Source organism: Miniopterus schreibersii (genome assembly GCF_964146895.1).
Source record: "Miniopterus schreibersii genome assembly, chromosome: 11".
In the NCBI taxonomy this organism is placed as follows: Eukaryota; Metazoa; Chordata; class Mammalia; order Chiroptera; family Miniopteridae; genus Miniopterus; species Miniopterus schreibersii.
In genome coordinates, this window is record NC_138111.1 from 40,677,692 (window position 1) to 40,703,459 (window position 25,768).

The window sequence follows — 25,768 nt, forward strand, 5'->3', positions numbered from 1 at the left end:
GCCCTGGTGCGGACCAATCAATCAGTGGAGACCACAACCCTGAAAGGACACACCTGGGAAGCTGCTGAATATTCCATTGAAATCTTCCCCTGGGATAGCCCCTAAAATTTGCACCCTTAAATCCTTAGGACAGATGACCCAGACTGCTCTCTCCCAGGAGCCCGCCTACACCTTTCCCTTCCCCCTCTCTCTCCCCCTACCCCCAGGAGTTACCATTACCTTCCTCACTCCCAAGCTCCAAGGGCCCTTCCTTTACCTCTGTGGATGAAAAGGGGCCACATGCTAACCTGACTAGCTCAGGGAAGGACTGCATGGCTGCCTTGCAAACTCAAGAGACCTAAAGTAACCACAAAGGATGGTCTGAAATTAAAACCTTTTTAACTGAAAGCAGTTTATGGATAGTAGTCCTGTCCTAGACTAGAATCTTCCCTGACAAAGCTCAATCTTTACTTTAACTGAGCCTATTATTTTTTAGCATCTATGATAACATACCTTTGGAATGTCAAAGTAATTTCCTCAAAGCACAGGTGGAGACCACAAATCCCTTCATTGTTATTGAGTTAATTATTGACTGTTAACTATCCTGCACCCACCTAAGTAAAAGAAGTATGTCTGTCATTTTACTTTTTATCCAATCCCAGAGGTTTCCCTGCTTTGCTTTCTCCTGCCTCCCTAATCTATCACCAATGGATTTCATGTAACCCACTTATGTCTCCTCTTTTTATTGTAATGTATAAAATAAGGTGCAAAACTGCCATTTTTCCGGAGCATTATCATCTTAATCTGTTGAGATTTTGCTTCCTAGAATTTGCCAACAGTTTAGCTCAAATAAACTCACAAAAATTCTCTACAGGTTTGAATGTTTCTTACGTTGATACCTCTATAACGTGTTTCCTAAGCCCATTTCATCTACAAATTACTTCTTCCACCTCTGTGATTTCCCAAATAAATGTCTTGGCTTTGAATTCTTTCCTAGCCAGAACTCAAGTACTGAGGTTGCTGAACCCAGGTCCGGTCTGACCCCATGGATCTAATACCTGGTGTCATTCTTGCCGCCCACAACACTTAGAAGTTGGCCATATGCTCTGGCTGGTGTTGCTCAGTGGTTGGAGTGTTGGCCTGCACACCAAAAGGTCTCAGGTTCGATTCCCAGTCAAGGGCACATACCTGGGTTGCAGGTTCAATCCCAAGCCCCGAAATGCAGGAGGCAACCAATTGATGTGTCTCTCTCACATTGATGTTTTTCTCTCTCTCCCCCTCCCTCCCTTCACTCTCTCTAAAAATCAATGGAAAAAATATCCTCTGGTGAGGATTAGCAAAAAACAAAGAAATAAACAAAGAAGATGACTACCTGAAGACAAAGAGAATGAGAGGGAAGAAAGCCATGTGACAATGGAGGTAGAGACTGGAGTTATGTATCGGTAAGCCAAGGACTGACACCAAAGCCAAGAGAAAGGCATGGACAGATTCCCCCCTAGAATCATCTAAAGAGCACCTTGCCTCAGCAGTATAGGAACTCGGGCCTGTATATGGAAAGATACTCGGTGGCCAGGAAGCCAAGTTAAGACCAGGTGGCCAGAAGGAACACGGGATAAGCTGATCTAAAAAACGTCAGCAGCTCTCCACTCCACGTTCAAAAAAATGCAGAATTTTATCTCCTCTTTAACGACTTGCTTTTCTTACCCTAACATGGAAAATTCCACAAGCCTGTCTTTTTCAAAAAGCCCCCCTGTTCAAGCAAGCCAGCTTTGTCCCCAGCTTATAAAAGCAGCCAAGCAGAGCCAGCCCCCGATCCAGTTCAGAGGACCTTCCTTTCCTCTGTGCTGCTTCTCTGGTGCTTGAGCATAAGCTTAATAAAATTTGTCTGAAAATTTCTCTGGGGTTTACTCTCAATTTCTATCTTGGGGAACCCGAGAACTCCAATGCTGGTAACAAGAGGATGAGTGAAATCTCTGCTATATCGATGGGGCACCAGCCTGGATACCTCCCACTCCCAACCAGGTGTCAGGCCATGAAAATGCTACAACAGGAACTCCCTTCCTAACTCTACTTCCTAGCTCACTCTCTATTTTTCCAGTTCCCCTTACCCACCACTGGCTTAGGACCAGAGGATCTATTTAAAATGGGCAGCTACTAGGTAGAATGATCTCCGGGGTATACTGTACAGGAAAACAAACACAACAAACTTGAGATGCAGAACAGTTTATACCCTGTACTACCTTTTATAATGTGAAAAGCCCTCTTACATATGCTTGAATAAATACAAGATGGTCTCTGCAGGCCTATAGCACACACACTTTTCACAGTGCATTTTGTTCGTTTACTTTTCTATTTCTCGTTTACTTTTCTACTTCTTCCAGGAGACCATGACTTCCTTGAGGGGAAGGAATGCGTTTGTTCACCTTTGTAGCCTAGCATGTGGCTTGGATCAAGTAGGAAATCATAAAAGTCAGTTGAACAAATGAAAAATAAAGGCAAAAACACTGCCCTTAACAGTTTCCTTGTCTCAGTTAAATTTACTAAGCCAATTTTTTAAACATAAACACAGATCCATCAAGGGTGTATGTCACTTCCTACCTCTTTAAAGGGTTGGGTTTTTTCAAATCAGGAAGAGCTAGAGGCAAAAAAAAAAAAAAATCATGAAATCACACACACACCCCAAACATCTTATTAGAAGGACCAAAACAAAACCAATTTACAAGCCCTGGTTCATCATCTCACTAGCTGCATGTGCTGATCCTATAATTTATGGTTACTAAACACTGTTATTTTCCTTCTCTGAGCATTAGGCAACTCAGAACAGGGTTCCAGAAAAATTTCAACACTACTGACATTCATGATTACTAATATTATTAATACTGTTTATTTTATTTTAATGGCCTGTCTTCTAAACTCGTGTATCCGATCTTAGAGAAGAATGTAATTGTAGGACTGCAGCCAAAGACAGCCCTGAAAGCTTTCTACGGGGAGTCTCCTGCCTTCCCAGTACTGACCTGCTTCCCAAAGCCCCCGGGAATCTCCCCTCCTTTTCAAGCTGCTCTAGCAAATTCCTGTTCTCAGGTCACTGACACACCCCTAGAGCCACCAGGGAAGTGCCTGCCTGTCCAGCCTCCCACCTCTGGGGGCTTTCTTGGTCCCAGTGCCAGTCTGGGGGGAAGTGAAAAAGGGATGAGTGGCGAGGCGGGGGATATTAGTAAAGCCTCGTTCCAACTTCCTCCATCTCCTCCTGCCCGCAGGGCTTCCTGTCACCAGGGAGGCTACTGGCTCCAGGAAATATTGCCCTTGTCACACACCCACCCTCCTGCCCCCTCCATCTCTGAGCTGGTAGAAAGGAAAGGTCAATTTTCCTCCTTTTTGGAATCCACCCTCTTCTTTGGTTTTCCGAATAACCTCTCTTAGTGTCTCTAAGGCCCTGATTTTCCTTCTGCTGCAGGGCTCAGATTTTAGTGAACATAAGAACCCCCTGGGGACTTGGTCAAAGATGCAAATTTCTGTTCTGACCCTGGAGTTTTACCTTTTTCAGATGGCTTGCACTTTTTTTTTTTTTTTTAACCTTGGGCATGGGGTGGTCCAGGCAAAACTCTCTTAAACATTGGTGACGAAGTCCTGAGAGAGGGAAAGGCAGCCAGACCAGAAGCTGGAGTTTGCCTCCTGAGCCACACAGTGGTCACACAGCACAAGGATGGGGACGGGGTCAGCTGTGCAGGAGGGAGGCTGAGCCCGATGACATTCCGAGGAGTGTCTAGAAAGGTGTTCACTATGTTTGCATGGCGTCCTGCCATCCTCCAACTTTCCCCTTGTTTCTTTCTAAAACCATGAAAGACCCCTCCGGCTGCTCTGGCTTTTCAAACCTCGAGCCTACTGAGGCAGGAAGCCCTTCTCAGAGGCCACGTCAGGACACTAAACAGGCTAGAGCCCCCTACCAACCCAGATGCCCCACCCCGGGCGGGAGGCTGGGTTCATTTTCCTGCTCCCTCCTCCCTCCCCCCAGGCTGGGCACACACCTGGTTGGGATAAAGGAGTCACGTCCCTGGAAAGGTCCATTATTTTGTGGATAACATGCCCTGAGAACAGATGCATGAGAAGGCTCTGCGCTCCTCCCCTCTGTCCCCTGTGCCACACAGAAGGGTGCCTTTGGGTTTCAAAGCACTGGCTACTAGATCTGGAGGCAGCAGGACAATGCAGGTGATGCACTTACTTGAATGAAAGGACCAAAGGGCCCTTACAAGGGGAAGAAAAATATGGGAGGTCCAAATGGGGAGAGGGTCCTTGATGACAGCTAGAGGCGCTGTGAAGGTCCCTAGAGGGTCTGGAATTGAAGCCTCAGGCCAATTCTAGAAATTCAGGAATTTGGGGTGGGATTTTGGGATCGCTAGTAGTATAGCATACTGGGGTGCTTCCTGCAGGGGTTTGGAACAAGCCACCCCAAGATGGGCCTCTGTGATATGCAGATTGTTTTGCATATCACTTTGGCCACAGGCTCGAGAAATTTCCGCCCCTCCCTTAACTACTGCCTAGAAGAACAAATGGGGCAAGAAGCTATTATCACAGATGACTTCTTTGACCTACCTATACGGGAGGGCGAGCCTCTATTTACTACACATCTCTTATCACCCTGCAAGGACCCTTTGAAGCCCCCAGGTGGGTTTCTTCACCCCTAGCTCAGGATGTCTTACATACCTCAACCCCCTTCCCATCTCGGAGCCTCTGCTGCATGCAGGGTCTCTGACTCTCTCGCATGCGTGGGGCTCCCACACACACAGGGGTGGGCAAAAGTGGGTTTAGAGTTGTGAGTCCACGAAACGCAGAGTTTATTCTTGTGTTATTATTTACTAATTATTGCATTATTTATTTGTATTGCAACTGCAAGCCTACTTTTGCCCACCCCGTATATATTAAATTGGGCCGTTTTCTCCTGCTGATCTCTCTCATGTCTATTTGATTATTAGACCAGCCAGAAGAACCTTGAGGGCAGAGGAGTGTTCCTCCCCACAGTCCCAAACTTAAAAAATATATATCTCAGGACCCCTGGTACTTACAGAGGCAGAGCACAGAGGATTGTATGGTACTATCGTAGGGCACGAAAGACTGCCCCTTTCCTATTCCTGGTTTGATGACTGGGTCCACGAGATACACTGACAACAGGCAGGTGAACAGGGCAGAAGCTATGCAGACTTACTCATTTTTAATATTATGTGGGCATCACAGGAAAAAAGTGACTGCCCCCCAAAGCGGTGAGATTAGAGAGCTTATGTGACATCTTCGCTGGGGAAGAAGATGGGGCATATAAGGCCACTTAGGGGAGAGCAAATAAATTTTTTTTAATGTTTTCATTGATTTCAGAGAGGGAGAGGGAGAGACAGAAACATCGATTGGCTGCCTCCTGCATGCCCCCTACTGGGGATGAAGCCGGAAACCAGGGCATGTGCCCTGATGGGAATCTAACAGGGGACCGACCTGGTGCATGGGACAGTGCTCACCCCGCTGAGCACACTGGCCAGGCAAGGAGGTCAGGTGGGAGATACAATACTTTGTGAAGGAAGTTTTTGGGTGTCAGCAGTTTAAATAAACCTTAAGTAAGTGGATCAGTAAATCTGTTCTGGTTTATTGGCTTAAATTCTGATTCTGGTTTATTATCTTTATAAGAATCGAAACAATCTGTTTATTTTATCACTGAAAGTTTGTATCCTCTTACCAATCTCTCCGTTTGCCCCACCCCCCAGCTGCTGGCAACCACGCCTCTACTGTATTGAATTAAAGAAAAACACACTTCTATTTATTTATTTTTAGATTTTACATGTAAGTGATACCATGCAATATTTCTCTGGCTTATTTCACTTATATGCCCTCCAGGTTTACCTATGTTGTTGCAAATGACAGGATTTTTCTTTTTATTAAGGCTGAATAATATTTATATTTATATAGAGAGTGTCCCCCCAAAATGTATATGCACTTTGAATAATTATTAATTCCAATGGGTTAAATCTGAAAAGAAAGAAACATCAATTGAGCCATCAGAAAAGAGTGTGTATACATTTTTTGGGGACACCTTGTATATGCCATATTTCTTTATTCAGTCATCCATCAATGAACATTTAGGTAGTTTCCATACTTTGGCTATTGTGAATAATGCTGAAATAAACATGGGGGTGCAGATATCTCTCTGAGGTGATGGCTTCATTTTCTTTAGGTATATTCCCAGAAGTGAAATTGCTGGATCATATGGTAGTTCCATTTTTAATTTTTGAGGAAACTCCATACTGTTTTCCATAGTGGCTGCACCACTTTACATTCCCACCAACAGTGCATGAGGGTTCCCTTCTCTCCACATTCTTGCCAATGCTTTTTCTTTCGTCTTTTAGATGATAGCCATTCTAACAGGTGTGGGGTGATGCCTTCTGGTGGCTTTGATTTGCATTTCTTGGATGACAAATAATGTTGAGAACTCTTTCATGTCACCTTTTGGCCATTTCTATGTCTTCTTTGGAAAAAACGTTTATTTAGGCCCTTTGGCTGTTTTTAATTGGGTTATTTGCTATTGAATTGTATGAGTTCCTTATATATTTTGTGTATTAACCTCTTAGCAGATATGTGGTTTGCAGGTATTTTCTATTTCGTAGCTTGGCTTTTAATTTTGTTGCTGATTTCTTTTGCTGCACAGCAGCTTTTTAGTTTGATGTAGTTCCACTTGTTTATTTTTGCTTCTGTTGCCTTTGTTTTGATGGCAAAATCATTGCCAAGATAGATGTCAAGAAGCTTAGCCTCTGTTTTGTTTTTTTTTCTAGGAGTCTTATGATTTCAGGACTTAGGTTCAAATCTGTAATTAATTTTGAGTTGACTTTTGTATATGGTGTGATAGGGGTCCAGTATCATGTTTTTGCATGTGGGTGTCCAGATTTCTCTGCCCCATTTATTTAAAGGCTATTTTTCATATTGTATATTCTTGGTTCTTTGTCATAAATTAATTGATCATATATGTATGGTTTTATTTCTGGGCTCTCGAATCTGTTCTATTAATCTATGTCTATTTTATGCCAATGCCAAGATGTTTTGATAAAGCTTTGTGGTGTAGTTTGAAATCAGGAAGTGTGAGGTCTTCAACTTTGCTGTTCTTTCTCGAGATTGCCTTGGCTACTCGGGGTCTTTTGTGGTTCATACAAATTTTAGGATTGTTTCTTCTCTTTCTGTAAAAAACACCATTAAAATTTTGACAGGGATTGCATTGAATCTGTAGATTACTTTGGGGTAGTATGAACATTTTAACATTAATTCTTCCAATTCATGAACAAGGAATAGTTTTCCATTTATTTGTATTTTCAATTTATTTCATCAATGACTTATAGTTCTCAGTGTACAGGTCTTTTACCTCCTTGGTTAAAGTTATTCTTTTTGATACTAATGTAAATGGGTTTCTTTCTTTTTAAAAAAAATATATCTTTATTGATTTCACAGAGAGGAAGGGAGAGGGAGAGAGAAACATCAATGATGAGAGAGTCATCATTGATCGGCTGCCTCCTGCATGCCCCAACTGGGAATCGAGCCCGCAACCTGGGCATGTGCCCTGACCGGGAATCAAACTGCGATCTCTTGGATCCTAGGTCGATGCTCAACCACTGAGCCACGCCCAGCCGGGCAATCGGTTTGTTTCTTAACTGATTTTTTTGATAGTTCAGTGTACAGAAATACAACAGATTTTTGAATATTGATTTCTATATCCTGCAGCTTTAATGAATTCATTTATTAGTTCTAACAGTTTTTGGTACAGTCTTTAGGGTTTTCTATATATCATATCAAGTTATCTGTACATAGTGACAGTTTTAATTCTTTTCTGATTTGGATACATTTTTTCTTTTTCTTGCCTAGTTCCTTTGGCTAGGACCTCTAATACTATGTTAAATAAAAGTAGTGAAAGTGGGCATCATTGTCTTGTTCCTGATATTAGAGGAGAGGTTCTCCCGTTTCACTGTTGGATATGCTGTTCACTGCGTGTGCGTCATACATGGCCTTTATTATGTTGGGGTACATTCCCTCTATACTCACTTTGTCAAGAGGTGAAGCATTCTGTATCTTAAATAATGCACCCAGAGAAGAAGATGGACTGTGTGAGCTCAGATTCTATTTCTGTAGCAGACACCAGGATATAAATTATCTCAGTTTTGCATATTCCAAAGGGGCCATTAATTGGGATCCTTAGGATGTCATCGCTAATGAAGTCAAACCAAGGATTAAGGCATTTCTTACTCTAACATAGCTATACCAACTAAGACTGTCATAAAGTTATAGTTTTGAACAGCAGGATACATTTACATAAAATTTCATACTTGTGCCTCTCCTTCCCGTCTGGTATGTAGGTGTTTTCATTTGCAAAAGATAAATTCATGCCAAGAATTCAACTGGACACAACCTAGAACTACTTTAATCTTAGTGTGTACCTTGAGGGTGGGAAACCAGCTTTTCTTGGCAACCTTGCATAGACCATCCACACAAATTTCACATTTATAAACACGGTCTTTCTTTAAAGGTAGCAATGGGGTTATTAGAATTTGGGAGCAGGTATAGCTTGAGAAACATTGCAAACTTACTATTTCATACAAACTATGAAACTTAAAGTTGGTCGATTTGTTTTTAGAAGCTATGCAGATGGAGCAAAAGTCAGCACTGTAGGGAGCACGAGATGTCCTATGGAATCCATCACCAAGATCATAAAATGAGCATTTTGACTAAGTTTGAGGTGAGTAGAGAATGTCATAAATAATACTTTAGGGGAAAACTCCAAATTTGAATACAAAATTATGCTGCACATGTGATAACAATATTTGTCATGTACTGAGGGCTTTGCATGTGGGCCCAGGCCCCACAAGTTAGATGTCTCCATTTTACAGATAAGAAAATTGAGGCTGGTGTCAACAAGCAAGTTAAGTGGCAGTTTGAATTTTTAAAATTCTGATGAAAAGACTCAGGTTCTCTTTTACACACCCCAGTTCTTCTCTGTATCTTCAGAGGGAGGTTTGTAAGTCATTCTAGGGAATTTTTCCTCTAGTGGTTAAGGGTCTATTCACTCCAGAAGCTAAACATAAAGAAAGCTTTCTAAAATTATATTACACATATTCTTGCCTCCTTTGTTATACTGAATGTTTACACTTTCCTGAAACTCATTCTTCCTGTGGGTGATACCATCCTCCCATGTGTGATCCTGATGATGCTCCAGGGTCTGAGGGGGCAGGTGGGGAGCCACTGGGACCATATTGTGGTGCTTTTCCAGTTTGCTCGTCAGAGTATGAGTTTTATTTGCCCCCTGGTGGCTGTTCTTGTGCTTGTAGTCCTTTTAGGGCCTCAATGGGACTCTCCCAGGGGCATGGAAAACTAAATACAGTGGTACCTCGGTTTTTGAACTTCTCCGTTGACAAGCATTTCGGTTTACGAACTGAATGCCATAAACCTGGACGTAAATGCTTCGGTTTTCGATCATGCCTTGGAAGTTGAACATGCCACACGGCTTCTGCTGAGTGCAAGATCCTGAGGCCTAGCTGTTGGCTGTGGATCCCCCAGTTTTTGAATGTTTCAGAACTCCAACGGTCTTCAGGAAAGGATTACATTAGAAAACTGAGGTACCACTATAATTAAACCAGTTAGAACTGTATGTAAAATAAAAGTAAATAAACCTGAAAGGCTTGCCCATAAGGAAAGCACCAAGAGCACAGGTTCCCTAACTTCCCTTTTCATGTTATGGCACCTGATTAAATACCCCTTAAATTTTATGTTGTGTCCCTAATTAACTTCCATTTTCATGTTACAGCAGCCCGGTTAAATACCTAAATTTTATGTTGTGTCCAGATAGATGGTAGATGAATGCACCATTTAACTGAGTTCCAAATGAGGTCCAATGAAACTTGCATTAAAATCAGACTAAAACACACACATACAACATACACACACAAGATTTTATATTCTCACTGATTCTGAACTACCACACTTAAAATTTCCACCAGACTAAACAATAATTTTATTTTTGAAAAAAGAAATATTTTAAATACCCATGGAACATTTGCTTACATTGTTTTATTGTTAAGTTAATGAATCTTTCTTCGTAAGAAAATCATGGATGTAACTTTGGATGAATTTTAATGTTCCTGAAGGTATTAAAATGAGGTCATATGGTGTTGCAGGCCAGCTTTGTCCATTCAGGCAGCTATAAAAGAATACTGTAGACTGGATGGTTTACATACAGCAGAAACTTATTTCTCACAGTTCTGGAGGGTGGGAAGTCTGAGATCAAGGCCCCAGCAGCCTCATTGTCTGGTGAGGGCCCACTTCTTGGTTCATAGACAGCTGTGTCCTCACATGGTAGGAAGGGTGAGGGAGCTCTCTGGGGTTTCTGTAATAAGGGGACTAATTCCCCTGCTGGGGGCTGACCCTTTAAGACCTAATCACCTCCCAAAGGCCCCACCTTCTAATACCATCCCTTTGGGGTTAGGATTCAACATATGAGTTTTGGGGGAACATAAACATTCAGTCTATAGCATAGGTTTAGCACAGTAAGGGCACAATAAAGGATGGTTATTATTTGAACATGAATTCAATGGACATTCAAGTAATTCTAATAACCATATATTTTACTCTATAGCTTAAAAAAATTGTTCCTGTCATCCCTCGTCTACCAGAGGTAATTAAAGCTGGCCTGTTAAGTTGCCCGACAGGAATGCTGAGTGTCTGAATTGGGAATCCACTATACTCTATCCAGTTCAACTGTCTCATTTAACACATGGGAAAAGAGAGGTCCAGTGAGTGTGTTAAACTTGCCCAGAGATGGACAACACTTTGGACTGAGCCAAGTGCAAACCAGGGTTATTTGCATTGACACAAACGTCTCTTCTATTCGTGTGGCCCTTCAAAATTTGCAAGGAGCCTCCTCAGCTCCCTTTCCTCATTTATTACACAACATCCACGAGCACATATTTAAATATGTGTGTACATACACATATATGTACGTATGGGAGAAACAGCACCGTATCTCTGAGTCACCCCTTGCAGGCTAATACACCCTGGCAGACACAAAGCACAGAGAGAATGGTCTTCCTTTGAGAATTCCCCAGTTGCCTTTGAGATTTCAATAGCAACAGGCTTAGAGGTGTTTATGTTTTCAAGAGGCGTGGGAACATTTCTAGGCTACTCTCCAGTGAGTCTCACTTTGAGACAGAATGGTGAGATAGGCCAGCCACTCTTCATGCAGTTTTCACTAAGTCCTTCAAAGGATGAATGGAGAAACCCATTCGTTTCTCCTCTCAGGATTTTCCTCATTATTTTTCCTTGTTGCAAGGTTATATATGAAGGTATGGGCATGTAGGTATTAAAAAGATACGGGGTATCACGTGAAGGAGGAAATCAGACAATAAATCCAAAAACTAAGGAAATTAAACATTCAAAGTCAGAGGTAGGGTGGGAGGTGACATATTCTTTTCCCAGAGCTGTTACCCAGAATACAACTGTCCTCAAAAGCAGGAATGGAACAAACTAGACATTCAGCAGCAGAAGGAAGCTGGGGTTGTGGCTTTCGAGCATCTAATGTTTTTAGAACTGGGCTGGGCATCAGGTGTCTTTTCCAGAATAGGCCAGAGAAGATAAGTCCAGTTTGGTTTTTAAGGCTTTGGTCATCTCTGTGGCCAGCAGCTCATGGAGGGACATGCCGTCGTGGGAGTACACCCAGTTTTTCCCGGTCCAGTCGTAGCGCTTGGGTCCACTGCAAGACAACACACACACACAGTTCATCCCGGGGACAGCCCTTCAGAAGAAACACTGATTCCACAGAGGCTGCCACCAAAAAATCGACTGGAGTGGAACTCTAGAAAGTAATACTTAATGAGGCATACATCTGACTTCTTGTCTTAGGGTCTTTCTATTTAAGAATAGTTACACAATTAATCTTCTGGGATAAGTCAGAGAATAATTCTCAAGACCTGAAAACATCTGAACTCTATTGATAAGTCTCCATGTGTCACACTCTGATCTGTTACTTTTCCTGACTCATATATGATATCTGCTGTATCAGAGCAGTGTTTTTAAACTACGTCATTCGTATACCGTTGACATGTTTTCTCCCTTGCATACATTATTATCATTTTTGTACATTCATAATGTTGTGTAACCACTACCTCTATCTAATTCCAAAATAAATATTTCATCACCACAAAAGGAAACCCTGTACCCATGGAGCAGTAACTCCCAATTCCCTCCCTTTCCTAGGCCCTGGCAACCACCTATTTTATTATTTTTTAAAATGTTTTTTCTTAATTCAACCTTAAATCCATGAAACAGTTGACAGGCCAGTTCGGCCACCTCAAGCTCAGCTAGGGAACAAGAGTGGTCTGTGCACTTCACGCTGGGAATGCTGTAGACACAGGTGGAGTGTGTTTTGCCACGTCTTGTTATTCCAGATGTACACAACATGTGCCCACTAATTCCACCGCCTCTCAGCCTGGTGGGGGGGCGGACATGCAGTAGATAAGGAGGGTACAGGATGACGCCTTAAAGGAAGGAGCAGAGGATGCTGGGCGCCCAAGAGAAGGGGCACCTGTGTGCTCACAGGGAGATTTTCTGAAGTCCAAGATTGGGAGGAGCCTGCCAGGGTGGAGGAAAGCTTAGAAGGGAAGTATCTTTTGGGATCTAAAACATCAAGGATTTCTGTATTATCAACCAAATGCTGGGGTCTGAACATTCTCCTAATACTGGAGACAAACGGGACAAACCAAAAGGACTGAGGCCTTTGCTTCATCTGCACAAACAGCAGAACACAAACCATCTGGGTCACGTAGAAAGGACCAAGGACCCAGACCAAATCCAGAGGACGTTCCCTTGTCCCAGGGCTCCGACCTGCCACCAGCATGCCAGGCAGAGCGAGAGAAACCTCCAGGCCCCTCCACTGCTCCCGGGGCTCTGAGTACAGGCACTGCCGTCCAGGGTCCATCAGACCCCTTCCTTCATGCCATCCTACGGCCTCCTCAGTGGGGGCAGGGGGCTGGGAAAGGCTGCTGTTTCCATAGGACCTGAAAAGCTGTCAACTTGACAAAACCCCAAAATCTCATGAATGCAGCCCCATGAAAGATGACTCTGAACCAATGTGAAAAATGTAGTGTAATATATATATATATATATATATTTTTTTTTTTTTGAGGACATGGTATCTGTGATAAAAAAATGGCTGCTTGGCAGATTTGCTCTCCAGATTCCCATTATAAATTGCAGATTACAAATATATACACAACTTGAAATTTCCAGGAATTTATTATTACCCAGAAGTACATGCTTCTAAACATGCCTGGGATAGGATATCGCTGGTACGTGTGTCCAAATACGATATGGACTTTTTCAGTCTAGACACAACAAAGAATTCTTTTAGTGGGGCCATCACAGTTGCTTCCGGTGCCCTGCCCGGTATTTCCACAGCCACAGATCCCTAGAGCGGGAGGCTGGGCTTGAGCTCCTCCACCTAGTTCCTCGTCCCAGTTCCTCCGAAGGTGAGAGGCAGGGATGCGCGGCCCTCACGCGTGGCCGCGGGAATGGGCTAACTGGCCGCACCGGGCAAACCCTGAACTTCAAGTAAACTGAGCCTAAAAAGCAAGCAACTTGTGATTAAGGGCCTTGCTAGGAATGACAGTGATTTCTGGAGTTGTTTTTGTTGAATTATAACATAGATGAAGTTGGGCTGAAGGAGGCATAATGCTTTATTAAACTGACAAATCGAATATTACCTGCCTAAAAATGAGATCAAGGTTGGGGCAGGTGAAGAGTTAAAATTTTCTTTTTCAATCCTCACTTGAGGGTATGTTTTCATTGACTTTTAGAAAGAAGGGAAGGGAGAGAGAGAGAGAAACACTGACTGGTTGCTTCCTGTGTGCACCCTGACCAGGGGTGGAACCCGAAACCTAGGGATGTGCCCTGACTGGGAATCGAATCTGCAACCTTTTGGTGCACAGGACGACACTCCAACTAACTGAACTACCTGGCCAGGGTGAGTTAAATTTTTTAAAAAATACAAACACCATTAGGCTTTCAAAGAATCTATGTCTAGTTATATTTGGTCCTTTCCCAATTCATAGTCGATACATTCTCTTTGGAAGTGCTAATGAATGCCTCACAAAGGCCGGTCAAAGAGCTTTCTGTGGGCGTCTCTCTTTTACTTTCTTATAATCACTTCAACAGCAGCCAGAAGGATGAGAGACCCTCTCTCCCCGCATGTTTTCAGGCCTTGAGAAGCAGCACAGGCCATCTCAACACAATCTTTTATTCCACTAGACTGAAAGCACATAATGGAAAAGGCAGCAGGGATTAAATGCCTGGAATAGCAGCTTAAAACGCCCTCCCACCTCCACAGAGCACAAGCCCAATTCTGCAAACGGAATGCAACTAACCTTTAACTGAGATGCTCAAAACAACTAGAGGTCAAATTTTAACTTGCTTTGGAGACAAAGTGCAGCTTGTCCAGATGCTGCAATATCAAAAGTGGCTAAATTTTTAAAAGGCAGGGCAACGATTTAATAGAGGAAAACTGTCTAGGCCGGTTCTGAAAAGTTATAAATTTTTCACTTCAGATCTTATTTATGATCCAGTATCTGCTTATAGGAGCCAAATGATCAGCAGATAGAAGTTACATAACTGGAATCAACTTTCCTACTGAGAACGAGACATGCTGTCAAACATCAGGAAGGGTTCGCTTACATAGATGCTACCACACGAGGGGACACTTCTTAAATCACTTACATAGATACTAACACACGAGGGGGGACACTTCTTAAATGGTCCATAATGTCATGTTTCAAACAAGCTTAACAATGACAGACTGACTTCTAAACATACCTGGATGGTGAAGACAGCCAGATTTGCTTGTTTGGGGTCTGCTTGTTGATCACGTAGGTTCCTAGATCTCCGCCCAGTTTAATTGTTAAAACACCACTCTAGGGGATCAGGTGGGAAAAAGCAAGAGGAAAATGAGATGAAGTTATCACTTCATCATAATTGCTTCCTATTTTGTTACCTCTCAACACTTTGAACTCATACAAGCACACAATATACACCATAAAAAAGTGTCTTTAGTGTTTAGAAATAGGGTATCATGCAGAAAGAACTTTCCTCTCAGAATCAGACTATGATTAATCACAAACTCAAATCTCCTAGTGCCTTCCTTCACACCCTGTGAGTTCAGCAAGGTGAAAACAATCATTCTTCCCCTCTCGAGATGAGGAAACGGAGGCACGCAGTGCTGAGGCTTGTCTGAGTATTGCAGCTGGCAAACAGGAAGATTCGCATCCTGATCGCTGCCTTGTTTGCTCAACCACTGGCCAGAACATACTAGAGGGCATTAAAAACCTCAGACACCAGCTCTCCTGGGGTACCACACTGGCCCAAACATGGGACAGGACAAGTTCATTGCCAAAAGAAGGAAAAAAGGCAAGAAAGAGGTACATAATCAAACCATCTGCTTTGCTCGTCTTAGTGGAGCAGTAGCCTCAGCTCTGCTGGGAGGAGGCAGACACTCCAGACGAGGGTTTTTATTTCCAGACCCTTCCCACGCATCTCATCAGCTTCTCAGACAATCCTCTCCAGCTTTATTTTCCTCTCCAGCAGCTGTGAATCCTTCAAAAGACCAGTTGGTCCAACTTTGCTCAATAAATGCTCATTTAAATTTGAAAACACTCTTTCAACAAAGGAGCCCTTTAGTCCCAAGGCCTGAGGTTTCTTTAGAATGCGCAGGATATTAAAGAAACAGCTACACCAAACAGCTACACCGCTAAGTTCCCTTTACTGGAGCTGGTGAACTGGGGAGCCTCTCGCTGTTCCCCAGCCCTGCATAACCCGCAGAGATACACGGCACCCTTTCTCTGTGCCTTCCAGAGCCCCTGTCCAACCAAGGGGCCCTGAATGGTTCTTACATTTTATGTTTGGATCACAAACACAAAGAGCCACTGAAAAGATGGAGAAAGTACCAGTAATAATGTAACTGATAGGCACAGGATAGGGAGGACGCTGTTGGATTATTTTTTTAGTAACCTTTTTTTCTGATTAAAAAAGAGAAATTATAGAAACAATGGGAATACAGGTGATACGAATAATGTGAACCTGGCCCCTTGTGAGCAGATTTGTCTGTTCCCCTTCAGTGTCTAGCACATCCGTTCTTCATGCAAAATACTGGATGGATAGGAAATACATTTGTGGATGAATGAACGGAGCGGATGATAACCGGGTTCTGTGATAACCAGGCACTGTGATAATCAGGTACTGTGATAACCTGTGCCCAAGTTAAGGGCAAGGCTATGCAAGGCAGAAAGTCTCAACACTCACTGCCCCCATCTCCTTCCTGTTCATTGTGTGTAATTAGATATTTTTTCCCTATGGAGCTTGAAGCTATTTCCAAAGGAAAGTGGCAAGAGCAGGAAGGAAACGAGCTGCCTTACTGGTTCACCACAAGTTTTTACTGCTTTTGGGGCTGGCTGCAATAGACCAGATGAAGAGGGCCGTTTTGTTCATTATTGCTATTCCTTCGGCAGCAATCAGAGCCTATTTTGGGAGTGTGGGCAGATTTAAATGCGGGGGGTGGGTGGGGTGAGAGGGTTAGAGACAGCCAAAACATTTAGCAGCTGCCGAAGCACAGGCATTAATCAATCAGGACAGACCCAGGCCACAGCTGGTGAGGCTCATTAATTCCCGCCAGTCAGTATCAGCCCTACATAGGTGGAAGCAAGAACAGCACTTTCTGTTGTCACCAACAACTTACAGAAACAGACACACACGGGGCAGAGTGAAGTGAGGGGATTTCATGTATACATGGCTTCCCACACTCCTCAACTAGGCTCCGACTTCCCCTTGAGGAATAAGAATAATGAATATGAAGGTGTCCATAACCTGAGACCCAGGGGTGGTCGTCAGGGATCTGCAAACAGGCCCCACCCTGAAGCTAAAACTGCGCAGATGGGTGTGTGGAGCTTTTCTCAGGAGAGGATCTAGAGCAGTCAGATTCTTACGGGTGTCCTGATCCCAAAAGGTTAAGAAACCTGTGCTCGCCCTAGCCGGTCTGGCTCAGTGGCTAGAGTGTCCGCCTGTGGACTGAAGGGTCCCAGGTTCGATTCTGGCCAAGAGCATGTACCTCAGTTGCAAATTCAATCCCCGGCCCCAGTCAGGGTGCGTGTGGGAGGCAACCAGTCAATGTGTGTCTCTCACATCAATGCTTCTCTCCCTTCTCTCTCTCTCCCCCTTCCACTCTCTCTGAAAAGCAATGGAAAAAATATCCTCAGGTGAGAATTAAAAAAAATATATATATACATAGAAATCTGTGTTCTATACCAGTCATATGCCAGAAACTTAGTGCATGATGAACGTGGCAACAAGCAAGTTCTCATTTTGAAAAAACAACAACAAATGCATCCTTGGGTGTATCTGGATTACTGTTTTCATTTGCCAACTTGGCCAGTAGCAAGAGGCAAAATACCTATAAATGCTGAGTACCATCAATGAAAGTGTGGAGAAGTATGTGGGCCCCATTTCATCAACACAGTGAATCAACATTTATTACTTGGCAATGTTCCTCCACTGGGGTACCAAGAATGGACAGTGTTCCTACTGCCAAGGAACTCAGTCTTGTCATGGGAGCTGATGTGTAAAGACAATTAGAACACAGGGTGATCCCGTGCTCCACAGAGTGATCCTCAGAGTGCTGGGCAAGGAAGAACCTGTGGTGTCTGCCTGGAGTATCTAGGAGGGCTTCACAGAGGAGGTAACATCCAACTGGACTCTGGAGGGGTTCAGAATAGGCCTCCCCAAAATGTGCCACTTTGGCATGTGAATTATCTTGGGCTGAAGGCAATCAAGACCCTGCGGCCCTAAGAAAAACTTTTATGTCTCCCTTGAAGAACTTAAATTTGGGGCCTTGTCTATAATAAAAGTTATTGCCAGAAATAACTTTTTATGACATAGTTATATGACAGGGAAAACTTTTAATTACTAAACATTTGCTCTTTTTATTGTCTAGCAATAACCTTCCTCCCTTCTGAAGCCCCAAGGTGCCTTATCTCATCTTTAACTCAGAATACCATATATTCTTCATTTTAACTTTCTGTCCCTGACCTCTCATGTATTTGGGGTCTCTCTCTCATAAATGTGGGGTCCCCATGTGTATGTAATTAAATCTGGTTATTTTCTCTTGTTAATCTGTTTTATGTAGATTTATTAGATCAGCTGAAAGAACCTAGGAGGGCAGAGTAAAATTTCTCCCTCCCCCAGAACCCTAAGGGCAGGGAGAGACTATATTCCAAGAAAGCTCAAGTAATAGTGTGAGAGGTGTTCTATTGTCTATTCTAAACCTGACAAACTCAGGGGAGGCCTGCATGGTGGCCTTCCAAACTCAGAGACCTCAAGTAACCACAAAGGATGGTCTGAAATGAAAACTTACTAACTAAAAGCAGTTTATGTCAGGTAATCAGGTCCTAGGCTAGAATCTTCCCTGACAAAAGTCAATTTTTACCTTAACTGAGCCTGTCCATTATCTTTTTGCATTTACAATAGCATATCATTAGAATGTCAAAGTAATTTCCTTTTTTCAGACCTCTCAAAGCACAGGTGCCACACCAGAGTGGAGACCACAAATCTCTTCAATGTTTTTGAGTTAACTTTAACTATCCTGTATACACCTATGTCAAAGAAGTAAGTGTCTATCATTTTACTTTCTATTCAATCCCAGAAGTTTCCCTGCTTTGCTTTCTCCTGCTTCCCTAATCTATCCCCAATGGATTTCATGTAGCCCACTGACATCCTCTCTTTTGATTGTAATGCATAAAGCAGAGTGCAGAACTGCCATTTTTCCACAGCATTTTCTCAATTCATTGAGATTTTGTTTCCCAGCAATTGTGACCAGTTTGACTCAAATAAACTTTCAAAAATTCTCCACAGGTTTGAATGTTTCTTACGTTGACATATCTTATATGTGAAATATGTAAGCGAGAGCCTGAAAGACTCTAATCAGGAAATCACACCCCAGGGTAGTTAGCATTTCAAAGTATTTATTCAGAAGTCCAAGCTACAGAGGCAGCTACTATATGCGTTTAACAAATTTGCTAGAAATAATTTTTTCCTGGTGAGTAGAATGACGCTCAGGGTATATGCATTGGCTAGAAAAAAGCAGGTGGCTCCTCCCTTGCAGGAATGGGTTACAGGATCTGGAAAGCCCAGCAACTGAGTCACTCTTCAAAGAGACACTGGAGGGAGGACTCAGTAGGTCCTGTGACCCACCACTGAGCAGAAGCTTTTGTTGCTGGACTCAGTGAGGTCAACAGAATCTAGCTGCTAGAATACTGGCACATTCGCTTGGAATGAAACATTTATGCAAAGTACTTGGGTCAAGGTGGGGCTTCGCCAATCCTGTAAGAACAGGCGGTGTAACTGTTTTTGTGACATGCTAATAAATGTCTGCATGTGTGGCAGAGTTTAGCCTGAGAATGATTTTCCTTTAGCTAGAGCCCTTGGTAGCTAGAGGAAAGGGGACCTGTAACTTCCCTAGCTCTAATCATCCCACAGATGGTAGAGTTGGCCAGGTCAGTTTGCAGTGGTTCCCGGGCAGCTCTGCCCTCTGAGGCTGTCTGCATAAGCACCCTGCCAGGACCCTGCTGCTGATAGTGATCATTAAAACCACCCAGAAGGCATTCATTCCTTTCTTGCCCATTGCCTCTAATTTTACCAAGTCCCTTGCTGTCCTTACATCCAGATTTTGCCACCTGCTCCATCTGAGGGAGTTCCTTCCCTACCCAGTGGTCCAACAGCCATATCCAACAGTATTTCTATCACTTCAGCCTGACAGCTGGTTGTCCTAAATAATTCCATGGTTTAATCCAAAATGCACACTTCATGACATTTCCACGTATTAATTAATTGCTCTCAAGAGGATTAATCTCTGCAGGGGATTTTCTCCCAATGGCAAAAAAGAACTGCTCCCTAAGGCCTAAGCAATACAGTAATTCTAAATCCAAGAGTGGACCGTTGCTAAAGTCTGCCACCTGGTGGCTATTTGATTCGGACCAGCACGCCCTGGCCTCCAGGATCTGGGGCTCAAGTTTCATCCAGCCCAAGCTGTGTATTAGAATCAACTGGGGACGGGATTTAAAAAAACTTAAAATCCCAATGCATTGTCTGGGCCATACTCCCAGATCCATTAAATAAAAACTCCTAGGGGTGGGACCCAGGGACGCACATTAGAATCTCAGGTGAGCTTTTAAAAAATATGCTCCTATGAATGCACCCTGACCTACTGTATTAGAATCTCCCAGGAGTGGGGCCCATGTCAGTGTAGTATGAATATTTTTCGGGCAATATCTTACCCTGCTTAAAACTAGTGGTGTAGTTGAGTGTTCCACATGCCTGCCTGGTGAGACAAACACATGCTGGGTCCCTTTTTATCTTCATGGATATTGAGTGAATCTTGAGAATCTGTGTTTTTAAGCAAAAATGAGGCTCAAAGAGGCTGAGTGACTTGCACAAGGTCACATGCCTGGTGGAGCAGGGTTGGAATGTAAGCCCTAGTGTTTTGGTCTCACCCTTAACCAAATGCTGTTGGATGCTTACCTCTGCTGGAAGGATATTCTTTACTTTAGTGAGCTAAAATTCTTAGGGGGGAAACAAAAAAATGAAAATAAGTGAAGAGGTACCCCAAAGGAGACGTCATAGTCTTCCAATGTGTAAGGTTTGTCTGCAAGGTCTTCAAAAAACTCTGCCAAGGAGTCCAGGGTCTCCTCAGCCAGTCTTTCGTAGGTGGTCTCATCCAGAGAGCTGCAGGGAAACAAAAACCACCAAAAACATACGATTACTAAACTGCTTCATTTTATTAACATCAAATCACATTTATTTTAATTTATATTTATGAAACTGATGGAAAATAGTGAACATGTACAGAGTAAAAATTTAAACAGCATGAAGGGCTAAAAGAAAAGTAGGCCTTTCTTCCCTAACAGGCAGCCTCTAACCCCAGTCAATTATGAGGACAGTCTCTTCTGTATCCTTCCAAATATTTTAAATTCTTTTCAACATGCAAATGAAGCACATTACGGTTTTCATTAATACGTCTTGGAAACTGTTCCATATTAGCATATTTTCATAATATTTTAATTTACTTATTCAACCTATCCCCTTCAGCTGGATGCTGAGGTTTCCAATGCTTTTATTATTAAAATTTATGTCCAGCAAACCATAAAGTAGGATAAAATTTGCATTACATACGTCTGAAAAAGGACTCATTTCTAGAATATATAAAGAACTCTTACAAATCAATAAGGAAAACACAATAGAAAAATGGGTAAAATACTTGAACAGATTTCATTAAATAAAAAGATATCCAAATGGCCAGTGAACATATGTAAAACTTTGTTAATCTTCAGGAAAATAGAAATTAAAAAATCACTATGAGGTACCTCCAGAGTGGTTAAAATGAAAGAGACAGATGTCAAGAGTTGGCCAGAAAGTGAAACAACCACAGCTTTCAAATACTGCTGCTGGGCCAGTAAATGGGTCAATCAGTTTGGAAAACTGTTGGGCAGTATCCACTAAAGTTGAATACATTCATATGCCATCCATTCCACTCTTGGGTACATACCCAAAAGAAATGCATACCTAGCAAAACAGACTCACAGATATAAGAAGAAAGTGATGGTTGCCAGAGAGGCCAGGGTGGGGTATGGGCAGAATAAGTGAAGGGAATTAAGAGGTACACACTTTCAGTTATAAAATAAATAAGTTACAGAAATGTAATGTCAGCCCAGGGCATATAATTAATAATGCCATTATAACTTTGTAGGGTGACAGATGGTTACTAGATTTATTGAGGTGATCATTTCATAAAGTATATAAATGTCAGATCACTATGTTGTACGCCTGAGATTAATATATTGTATGTCAACTATACTTTAATAATATACTGCAGTATATTCATACAATGGAATACTATATAGCAAAACCAGAAATGCCTATAAATATAACAGTACGGAAAATTCTCACAAACAATGGTGACTGAAAGAAGACACACGCGCGCGCGCACACACACACACACACACACACACACAATGATACAGTTTATATAAAGTAAAAAACCAGGCAAAACTAATCCAGTCTCTTGGAAATCACAATGATAGTTACTCTGAGGCATGGAGGGGTTAATAACTAGAAGTGAGCAGGAGGCTTGCTTTTGGGGGCTAGTAATATTCCATTTCTTGAGCTATTTTTGAGTTACATACTACGTTCAATTTTTGAAAATTTATCAACAGTTGTGACTTGGAGACATTCCTGTTTTTCAATTTTAAGAAATTGCTATAAATCCATAGAGGCAGAAAGTAGATTAGTGATTGCGAGGGGTTTGGGGAAGGAAGGAATGGGGAATGATTATTCATGGGCACGTTGTTTCTTGGTGGAACGATAGAAGTGTTCTGGAGTTAGTGGGGAAAGATGCACAACCTTGTGAATATTCTCAAAACCACAAATGGTACATTGTTTTAAATGGTAAATTTTATGGTATGTGAATTATAACAATAAAAATTCTGCTCGAATAAACATTCTTATATGAACTTTTGTGCCCCTATGAGGATATATGTGCAGGTTACAGGATGTATCCCAGACAACCCCATCATCTGAGAGTTTCCAGGAGGCCTAAGGTAAGACACCAGTGGCTGCTAGCTAATTCATGCAAGACATAAAGATCTGCCATATGACCACCCACCATTCAGCCCATCACCCGCCTCAAGGGTAAGATGTGGGGAAGATTACAGGACTGATTAGGAGATGGTGAGGAGCTGTTCTTTAAAGAGAGTGGTGGCCTCGTTGGGTGTGTTGGAGAGAACCTGCAGAAGAGGCTGACATGTGTCCTGAGGAATGTGGGAACATAAAGATACACCTGATTCAGGTATAAAATCCAAAGTCAAGAGCTTGGCAGGTGCTACCTGACAGCAGCCAGTTGGGCCATAGCAGAAGTGGGCTGTCTCCTACTCATGGCAGGACAAAGGACAAAGATGCGCTTCCCAGAGGCCAGAAGTAGACCCTGAAGAAGGGAACTGGACTTGGGGCATCCTACGAGGGCCCCACCGAACCTCAGAGGACCACCTGCAGGGGTAAGGGGACAGCAGAGGAGAGTCTGTGCGGGGAGGAGCCGGAAATGGTGCCACCAAAGCAAAAACCTAATATAGGCAGCACGCAGCACTGGCTCAGAGGCTGTGTGAAGGGGCCAACTGACACAGCAGGCTGGGTACTCGCGAGGCCCTGTCAACCTGCTGCCTGTGATAACCTGGAAGGCCCATAGCGTGGTTACCAAGCCTGTGGGGACGGTTAGAGTGTTTGTGTATGATGGCTCCTTGCTGTTAGTTGGTGCGACATGAAAAAGGTGAGCCGGGAGAGAACTGGCACATCTGCAGGCCAATGGAATGAAACGAAGCATTTGGGGATTAAAGGCTGCAGGCAGATGGAAAAGCAAAAGGAGAATATAAGGCTCTGAATAACAAAGGCCTCTCATTAAGCCACAAAAGAGGATCCAATCCTGATGCAAAAACAGATTGAGAGAGCTGAGCATGGGGTGAAGATGCAGAAAATAAGGCAGCCCGGGCTTCCATCTATGGAAGAAATCTGTATGTGGCTACTGGCCACAGGACTGACTGGGAGTAAAGAGCTCAGAAGCCACCTAGGTATTTGAGAAAATCCTGTTATCAGAGAAAAGTGAGCCTAGCCTACAAGAGCCTACTGAGGCCTTAAAGGCATGAGAGCCTTTGAAAGCCCAAACTGCTATCAGCAGGAAGTAGGCAGCAAAGGCTGCCAGGCCCCAAGGAGGACACCCTCCCCACTGCCTGCCTCCCCTTCGGCCAAGGTGGGTAACAGATAAAGAGGCTCCCAGGGGGCAGAACTGGGGTTTCATGGAGGAAATCTCCCCCTCTGCCAGCTGTCCCAGTGCTGCCCAGGGGGACTCCATCACTACCACAGGCCAGGACACATCTCTTTTCTGAGTGGGAGTTGTGATAGTAGTTCTCTTGCCCCACTCCGTGTGTGTGTGTGAGTCAGAGGAGTCATTTCTAGGCCTGAGAGACAGTGAATGAGTGACCATGTGGGCTGTGGCTGCAGCCTTGGGGATGGAGGCAGCGTGTGTGGTGGGTAGAAGGAGGGTCCATGCAGGTATCAGTAGCAGAGGATAGACTGGAGCAGTGCCTAGCAGCTTTCCACCAGAGCCCATCACCTCCTTCTTCCAGGGTACCCTCTAGACCACATTTCTCAGCCTTCTCTGCAGCTAGCTGGAGCCATATGACCAACTCCTTCCCACTAAAATGTGAGTGAGGGGCAAGTGCTACTTCCAGGCCTTCCATGCTCTTGTCCCTTTCTGTGGAACAGAACCTGGACAGGGTGACCTGACCTTGACCACGCAGAGCACAGTGAAGTACTGACAGGTGACAGGAAGGCGGAAGGAGCCTGGCTCCCTGAATCATTTCACAGAGGCGTGGCCTGGACTGTCCAGAGAGAGGGACACTAACCCCTCCTGGTCTGAGCCATTACAGTTTGGGCCTATTTGCTACAGAAGGTTGCCCTACCCTAATTATTAAGACATCAAAGAGATTAATAATAAAACTCTGGAAACAACCTAAATGTCCAACAACAGGGGATGGGTTCAATGAATTATGGTACGTACATTCATAAGATTTAATATGATTTCATTAAAAATAATGTGGTAGGTAGTGATGTAGAGAGGTGTTTGAGTGATGCTGCTGAGGGAGAACACAGGTTCAATATGGGATGATGGTCTTTTTTATTTTAAAGGTAAGAGAAAAGGAAACAAAAGATAATAGAAGTGTGTGTACATGTATAGATGTTGGGGGGGGTAGTGAAAGTGAGAGAGAGAGAGATCTGATATGGAAGGTGTTTATCTTACCCTGGGTTGCCCAAAGTTCCCGTTGTCCTCAAGTTCATCAAACAGACATTCTGCTTTTTGACATTCAGCATCTGGTTGAGGCTGTGAAGGCTCAAACCCTACAAGCCAAAAGTTAAGAACATTACCTTTTCTCAGTATATTACGGTCCATTAATGAAAGTTTAGATATCACCACTTCTACATTCAAGAGTAACCATGGTAGAGTTTTCCAGGAGTATTTCTTAGGAATTTTTTTCACCTTCTTTTAATGAATTACACTGAGTTCTCCCAGCCTCTCTCTGTGCCCGCGCCGTCCAGGATGGTAGCCACCAGCCACCAGCCACATTTAAATGTAGTTGTATTGCAGTAAAGTCAAGTCTAAAAAGTCAGTCCCTTAGTCGCATCGGCCACATTTCGAGAGCCCGGCGGTCTCGTGAGGTTTGTGGGACAGACAGAGAACAAGCCCATCATCACAGGCGTTCTACCGGCAGCAACGCTCCATCCGGCTGCCCGCACAGGTGACCCGCAAGCATCAGTGACGCTCGGGGCATTCGACTAAAACGAGCAACACCCGACAGCGAGAGGCAGAAGTCGGCTGCGGCCCAGAAGAGAGGTTCTGGCTGCAGACAGCTGTCTTCACAGATCTGATTAATTAATAAGATCTGCAGGGGACAACGTGACCCGTTGATTTCTTTCAATACATCAACTGCGTGGATTCCGTCCGGCCCTACTGACCAGCTGGAGAGATGGAGAAAATAACGGGGTGGGGCGGCAGCGAGCAGAGAGCTAAGAGGGGCCCCGCGGAGGCAGCACCCAGCGCGCAGGGCGCGGACCTGTGCCCGGGGAAAGGCGGAGACGGCGCGGGAGG

The 25,768-nt window shown here is 43.6% G+C and overlaps 1 protein-coding gene across 3 annotated transcripts in view; it reads right to left on the reverse strand.

The window, feature by feature from the left end:
• The window catches only part of FXN (frataxin), a 36,666-nt gene that overhangs the window by 10,172 nt on the left and 726 nt on the right, over window positions 1-25,768 (reverse strand). The window contains exons 2-5 of one of the 3 annotated variants that reach the window (XM_081151917.1): window positions 24,923-25,020; window positions 20,682-20,802; window positions 14,851-14,948; window positions 9,980-11,737 (exon numbers count right to left, since the gene is read on the reverse strand). In XM_081151917.1, coding sequence (XP_081008043.1) covers window positions 11,587-11,737; window positions 14,851-14,948; window positions 20,682-20,802; window positions 24,923-25,020 — 468 coding nt within the window. In that variant the 3' untranslated portion in view covers window positions 9,980-11,586. Of the gene's footprint in view, window positions 1-9,979; window positions 11,738-13,424; window positions 13,605-14,850; window positions 14,949-20,681; window positions 20,803-24,922; window positions 25,021-25,768 lie in introns of those variants that run through there. The other 2 variants (XM_081151919.1, XM_081151918.1) reach the window with 2 other exon arrangements.